The sequence below is a fragment of the Sinocyclocheilus grahami genome, unplaced genomic scaffold (assembly GCF_001515645.1).
Source record: "Sinocyclocheilus grahami isolate Dianchi unplaced genomic scaffold, SAMN03320097.WGS_v1.1 scaffold1384.1, whole genome shotgun sequence".
NCBI classification, from domain to species: Eukaryota; Metazoa; Chordata; class Actinopteri; order Cypriniformes; family Cyprinidae; genus Sinocyclocheilus; species Sinocyclocheilus grahami.
In genome coordinates, this window is record NW_015506563.1 from 18894 (window position 1) to 26165 (window position 7272).

Consider the following 7272-nt stretch of genomic DNA (forward strand, 5'->3'; position numbering starts at 1 on the left):
TTGAGGCAAGCTGGAGCTAACCACTGCAGGACACCGGCCCTCCAGGACTGAGTTTGGGCACCCCTGATGTACGCGATTGAGAAAAAAGTCAGAATCGTGAGTTTACAGGGTTTCTACAGACATGAACAAGTTACATTTAAGACTTTTTAATACCACCTTATATGAAATGTAAAACCTAAACCTGTAATGGAAGTACACATTATATTACATACAGTACATACATGTAATATTTAATGTGTTTAACATAAAAAGAAATGGTATTTATTACTATGATATACAGTGAACTTTTAATGTCAGCAGACAATATTCCATACAAAATATCCCCGCAAAATAACTGCATCGCTGAGATTTCTGGTGGAGTAAACAATTTATTCTGAAGCAATATTTCCATCAGTGTTCTATCAGCTTTTACATACTTAAATCTGCATATTTACCTTTACAAAGGCCTATTTTTAACCAAAGTATTACAATTTATCAATAAATTCAATATACACTATAGGGCTGCTACCAATCAGATTAAATAATTTACTCTGCAAATAACAATAATTACAACTGCGATAAATAATGTTATGAGATTAATGTTTTAAATGCATTTATGAATATACAAATAAGAAATGTTCACTTAATGAGTGAGTATTGAGTCATTCATTCACCTGATTGAGTGTGTTATCATGCTGCTATCTTAAGGACGCTCTAACCTGTCAGACTGGCTCATTGACTTCTCCGTTCTCTCCATACTGCAGATCTTTGTGGGGAAGATCCCGAGGGACTTGTTTGAAGATGAGCTCGTGTCTCTGTTTGAGAAGGCAGGGCCGATCTGGGACCTGCGTCTGATGATGGATCCTCTGAGTGGCCTGAACAGGGGCTATGCCTTCCTCACGTTCTGCACTAAAGAGGCTGCACAGGAGGCCGTCAAGCTAGTAAGACATAAATACATTTGCATGCTGGTTCACTCATAAGTGTATCATAATGTATCAAACTAGGTTCACAGTCATATCTCAGAATCATTCCAGAAAACCTCATTGGGTTGTTTGTGGGGAAGTCACTTTTGTTCCAGAAAAAATATGATTGGGTAGTGAAAGACGTGGGTGTTGCTTTGTAAATTCAGCAGTTGTTAAAGTATTCAATCCCTGTTTTTCTCCTCTCAGTGTAACAATCATGAAATTCGCTCGGGCAAACATATTGGCGTGTGTATATCAGTGGCAAACAACAGACTCTTTGTGGGCTCCATTCCCAAGAGCAAGACAAAAGAACAGATTGTTGAAGAGTTTTCCAAAGTCACAGGTGAGCTTTGCTTTGAAATGAGCGTGCATTCCTCGCTCCATGCTGCGTATCTCTGTGTCCTCTCAATATGCTCCATTCTTTTGGGTTCTTTAAAGATTCTAAGATACACATTTAACGTTCTTTCTCTTTTTCTCAGAGGGTCTTACTGATGTAATCCTTTACCATCAGCCGGATGATAAGAGAAAGAACAGGGGCTTCTGTTTTCTGGAGTACGAGGAGAAAAAAAGTAATTTTAATGCAGTTTAATAATAATGCAACATAACGAAATATGAAGACTTTCTATAGGCACTGTATAATAGCAATTAAGCAATAATAATTAGTTCTCATAAAGTATGAAAAGCAAGTAATATGGTTTTATTGAACACAACTTTTGAAATACACAATGTATTATAAACAATAGAGCTAATGTACATTACACAACAAATGCCTGCAGACACGCCAACGGCCTGACGATTGGGATCGAATCCTTGTTTAATAATGACTAAACAACATTTCATTCAAATGTTCAATTAATCTTTAATATTTGGCCATTTCTTTACGACAGAAATGCACCACCCACTGCAATTTCTTGAATATGTAGACATCAAAATGTGTAAACTCCGAGTGAGTGTTTGAGCTTTTATTTTGAAACCGCGATGAACAGTTCGCATGTTCAGAAAGATACTGATGTATTCTCCTGTGTTTGTGTAAGTTTATAAATGATTTACCTTACAAATCTGATGAAATGGTGCATTTTGTGTGTGCAGATGCACGTTATAATAAACTTGAACTCAGAGCAATATGCAGAGATGGAGTTTGAGATGCTCCACACATGTAAATGATAACCGTTTGTGCGGAGCAGCGTTTACTGTGAACAGAGCCGCTCTGAGACACACGTATGTGACCTACACGCATGTAAATAATTAAAGCGCACATATTAAACCGGCGTCGCATATATTTATTTAATTTAATCAAATCGTTTGTGAATTCACATTAGCATAATGCTATTAGCAATAGCATTATACATTATGATTTTTTAATTAGTTTAAAATGTCACGCAGCCTTGGAAGACGGTCTAATAATGCGTTTCTTGGATTCTCGTCCGTGGAATGCGCCGCTTCCGGTATTTTGCTGATTACTCGACACGAGCAAATTACAATAGAGTAATTTTTTTAAATCGAGCACTCGAATTGAATCAAGGAATTGTGACAGCCCTACCTTGATTAGCTCAGGCAGGTGTGTTTGGCTAGGGTTGGAGCAGCCCTCCAAGAGCAGGTGATTCATAGCTCTGCATGTCTGAGATTAGCGATCTTGGAGCGGCTTGGCATTTCGTATGAATATAAACATCCCTGTGCTCTTCTCTCCCAGGTATGATGATTACTACTACTATGGGCCTCCCCAGATGCCGCCTCCTGCCAGGGGCCGGGGCAGGGGTGCCAGTCGGGGTGGTTACTCCTACCCGCCAGACTATTATGGCTATGAAGATTACTACGATTATTATGGTTATGATTACCATAACTACAGGGGTGGCTACGACGACCCATACTTCGGCTACGATGACTTCCAGGCGCCCGCTCGAGGCAGAGGGGGGCGAGGCGGCGCGTCTCCGGTGCGCGGCAGAGGGGCCAGCTCTCCACGGGGCCGGGCGGGCTTCCTGCAGCGCGGCGGCGGGCCAGGGGCCAGCAGGGGCCCACGCGGAGGAGCCAGAGGCGGGGTTCTGCCGAGAGGGCGCGGGGTACGTGGTGCTCGGGGTGGACGCGGTGGAAATGTAGGAGGCAAGCGCAAAGCCGATGGCTACAACCAGCCAGATTCCAAGCGGCGCCAGACCATTAATCAGAACTGGGGCTCGCAACCCATTGCACAGCAACCCTTGCAAGGTGGCGATCATTCTGGTAACTATGGTTACAAATCTGACAACCAGGAGTTTTATCAGGATTCTTTTGGGCAACAGTGGAAGTAGAGAATGTAGGGCTCTATTGTCTTCTTTATAAAAAGGGTTTGGTTTTTTTTTGATTGGCCCTCAAATCCATTAAAGGTTGCCTCTCTCCTCTTCCGGGCGGGTTTTCTTGTACATATTTTAAGAATCCGCTTGGACTCGATCAGTAGTCACTCCCACCTGCTTCTGCCGAACTGTTTTTGTTTTATGTTTTGTTTGGAAGTCGTTTCCTACTTTTTAAAATCGGGATTGAAATTTTTAAATTTGCAGTTTTGTGCTCAACCTGTCTATTTGGCTATATAGTACCATGTATGTTCATAGGAATATTGCTCTTCATGTCTTAAGTAGGTAACAGCAACAAAAAAGGACAAAAATGAAAAAAAAAAAGTGTCTCCTAAACTTGTATTCAATGAAGAAAAAGGAAAAAAAAATTGCTATTTGTATGTTACAAAAGATAATGCTAGTCAAATAGCTTGTCTTGTTTTTGGTGAAAACGATTTAAAAAAAGAAAAGAAAAAAAAAAGGACTTTGATCCTAATTTTTGGCTTTACATTTTGGCTTGTATTCTTTGCTGTTTGTCTGCTTGAATAAACATACACGCACCAGTGTACAAAAACTCAAATTGTGTTTCAAATTCATGTTTCGGCAAATTCTCTCTTCAAATTGCCTACAAATTTATGGCTCCTTGTGGAAGAAAAAGGACTAAAGGTTTGCCTGTAGACATGTGCTGCTACCTCACTCTGCATGCCTTCAAATTGATCTCACCAAGCTGAAGTCCGCATCCTCTCTCCACTCAAGCTTTGTGTAAATACATACCCCATTTCACACGGTCTCCTCCAACTGAGAGGCTTTTCTTTACTGCCATTGCAATGCATGTTAAGCTTGTGTTTGAGTCTTGCCTTTTTTCTTTTTCTCGTTTCTTCAGTTGTTACAACCTGGCGTGACTGACCAGGCATTCCAGGTAAAATGGTTCTTTGCTGAACCTTTTTTTAGGGTGTTTTTTTGGAAAGGGTTGGTTAACTACCTCATCCTGGAGGCTGAAACTGCCCTATCTGTACTGTACATACGGAGACTTGATGCAAGCAGGGCTTTTTATATTCAACTTATGCACAAGGGCAACATCAGAGCCAATGTACCTAGTGTATTATAGTCCTTTTGTAATGATGCTGAGCAGTCAGACTGGGCATGTGAATGACACTCATGTGATGAGTCTAAAGAAGCCTAGCCTCCTTCAGTCTGAGCCGAGCGAGACGCCTGCCTCTGAGGATGTAGTTACAGCTCGCGAGACGGGTGACGAGGATGTTACTTGTTTGATTATAAAAGCTTGAACTTGAGGAAGAAGCTACTTTGAGAAGCTTTAGCTGCGTTTCTCAGACCCCCGCCCCAAACGAATTTGTGCTTTTAAAACTTATTTTTGTTTGTTTCAAGTACATGCGGTCCACGTTGATGGCTGCTTGATCAATTTTGAAACCAACACCATCCCTTTTGTGAGCTACATGCCGCCTAGGCAAGCAGAGTTCACCGTCGTTTTTAAAGGCAGGTCCAGAGTACCGGTCTGATCGCCGCTGCTTCTCTCGATGGAGGCAGTTAGGCCGGTCTGGCCGACAGATCAGCTGGGATCGATCTCTGTGCTTGAGCTTTGCTCTGTCTCCATCCCTGGCGCTGATTGTGAATCAGACTGGACTGGTGAGAGCGGCTCTGACTAAGCCATTACCCGTTCAGTCTGTAATAAGAGCTGTGCTCAGGGCAGCCAGGACGTTTGAGGTCATTGAACTGGGCACACCATAGCTGCCTTTTCATCACATTTGATGTGATGGATTATTAAGATATGCATCATTTTGGGCATGTTATCGGTAACTTTAATTCTCTTATGCGCTCGTACAGGGTTTATACATTTTTAAAGGGATTCTGTTGATGTTTCAGTTTCTTTTTTTGCTTCTTTAAAAGTATTGACTGGATTTTGAATATGACTGACTCCACAATTTTTTCTGTATCACCATCAGACCATTTTTATAAAAAAGTACTGCTGCATAACAAGTGTTTTTGCATTCCTGCAAATAAATTTTTTAAAATGAAAAGGTGTGGCCTTGCTTGATTCTGTTCTGTCTCCAGAGTGCTTTTTTCTCTCTAAACCTCAACTTGTGAATGTCTTAAGTATAATCAGTGCCGTTAGGTTACAGTAACTTATTTAAATTAAAACTAAATAAAGACTAATTTTGATTTACCTTATCACTTCATGACCACATTTTACTTTCACAGATGGTTTTGTACGCTCATTCATTTTTACCACCTTTGCATTGTTTTTTTTTTTTTTTTACTGACCGCCGTTTGTCAAGTTGTCAAGGTCTGTCTTAAGAGCTCTGCATATTCAGTGGTTGTGTTAGTCACTAAAAATTACAAACCATGCACAGGACACGGGCCCCAAAATTCACTTTCCATCAGTCAGGCTTATTTGCAGTGACGTCACAGTTTTTGTGTTGAATGAATAAATGAATGTACCATTTCACAACATATAATTATTTCTATACTGTTAATTTAGCAGAAGCATTTTCCAAAATGACTTGCACATGAAGTCTGTCATGAAAGCAATGATATTCATAGGGCATGACTAGGCCATCGATCCCAGTGAAGTTGTGTAAATGGAGAAAAGAAGAGGACTGAGCACAGAACCTTGAGGAACCCCAGTGATTAGCAGACAGCCCTCCTCTGCAAAGATCTGGCTGTGAGTTAAGACTGAAGTACCATACCTGTGATGCTCGGGTTAGAGAGGGTGGACAGGAGGATCTGGTGGTTTACAGTGTCCGGCCGTACACAGGTCCTGTAGAATAAGGACAGATGATCTGTAGTTCGCTCTTGCCAGTCGGAGAGGTTCAGCAACAGACAGTAAAGTGTAGAATTTGCTGCATTTAGTCATGCTCATTGGTTCCACATAAATGAAGTTACACAAACATAATTTGTTAGCATGACTTAATTGGAATTTATTTTTAAGTGACCCAGTTATTTAAGGGTACGTTTATAAAATGATACCTTAATTTTTGTTTTTGTCGTAATTGACACAAAAACGCTCTCATGGTGTTATGGCGACATCATGTGGTCAACATGTGAATGTGACTGGAAATCACTGAGGATGGAAGAGGGACATCTGTCCTGGTTTCGCATGCAGCTTAAGACCTTCAAGATTCATGATTACAGACAGGTGTGTTTGATTAGGGATGGAACTAAACTGGCTGCGTCCGAAACCGCATACTCAAAGAGTAGGTACTTAATTTCAATAAGTACTTACTTAATGAGCGCTAAGAGTTAGTACTCTACAGCCAAATCTCGTTAAGGATGAATGCGATCCGAAAACCCAAAATCGTTATCTCTTGAATATGTTGTTAATTTCTTTATTTTATGAGCAAATTGTTCATCCACAAGCAAAACTGGCTTAAATCCCCTTTGTTTTCCTTGGTGTTTGCACAAAGACAACATCGGGCAGCTGCTCAAAGGTCTGGCCTTTGGAGAAAACTGTTGACATTATACTTGAAAAATGTAATTATTAGTACTTAAAAATGAAGATTACCCCAGAATGAATTGCATTGCTAGCCCACCCCAACACTTATGCACAATAATAATGATAAATGCTGACCAATAATTAATTATATTAAGATTAATTATATATTTAAACTGAAATGTATACGTTTTAGTGAAACAAGCTAAATGTATTTTTTTCATATGCCATAGCTATGCATGAATACATACTAGATAACTGCTGCCAAGGTGAACACCAACATTTTCAGGCAAGCAATGAATTCATGCATAAGTTAATGAAATAATTATATTTTATTTACTGACAACAGGAAACATGAATGAGTAAAAGAATGAATGAAAGTAACTATCACAATAAATAAATACAAGTCAACAACACATGAAACAAAGCTTTATTCAAACGTATTGTTTTATTAATCACATATTTACAGGTGGCGAACCTCACATCCCACAGCTGTGCCAGTTCTGCAGCTTTATTCTGATGAAGCAGCTGACCACCGTGTCCACCTTCACCTGTCTCTGCCGTCCATCATGTCCCTCATCGC

The 7272-nt window shown here is 40.3% G+C and overlaps 1 protein-coding gene across 1 annotated transcript in view; it reads left to right on the plus strand.

Annotated features, from left to right (window-relative positions):
- The window catches only part of LOC107569821 (heterogeneous nuclear ribonucleoprotein Q), an 11573-nt gene extending 8323 nt beyond the window's left edge, over positions 1–3250 (plus strand). Inside the window, exons 2-6 of the mRNA XM_016255978.1 lie at positions 706–920; positions 1149–1284; positions 1421–1510; positions 2126–2178; positions 2570–3250. Coding sequence (XP_016111464.1) covers positions 706–920; positions 1149–1284; positions 1421–1510; positions 2126–2178; positions 2570–3223 — 1148 coding nt within the window. The 3' untranslated portion in view covers positions 3224–3250. The remainder of the gene's footprint in view (positions 1–705; positions 921–1148; positions 1285–1420; positions 1511–2125; positions 2179–2569) is intronic.
- The last annotated feature ends 4022 nt before the right edge of the window (positions 3251–7272 follow it).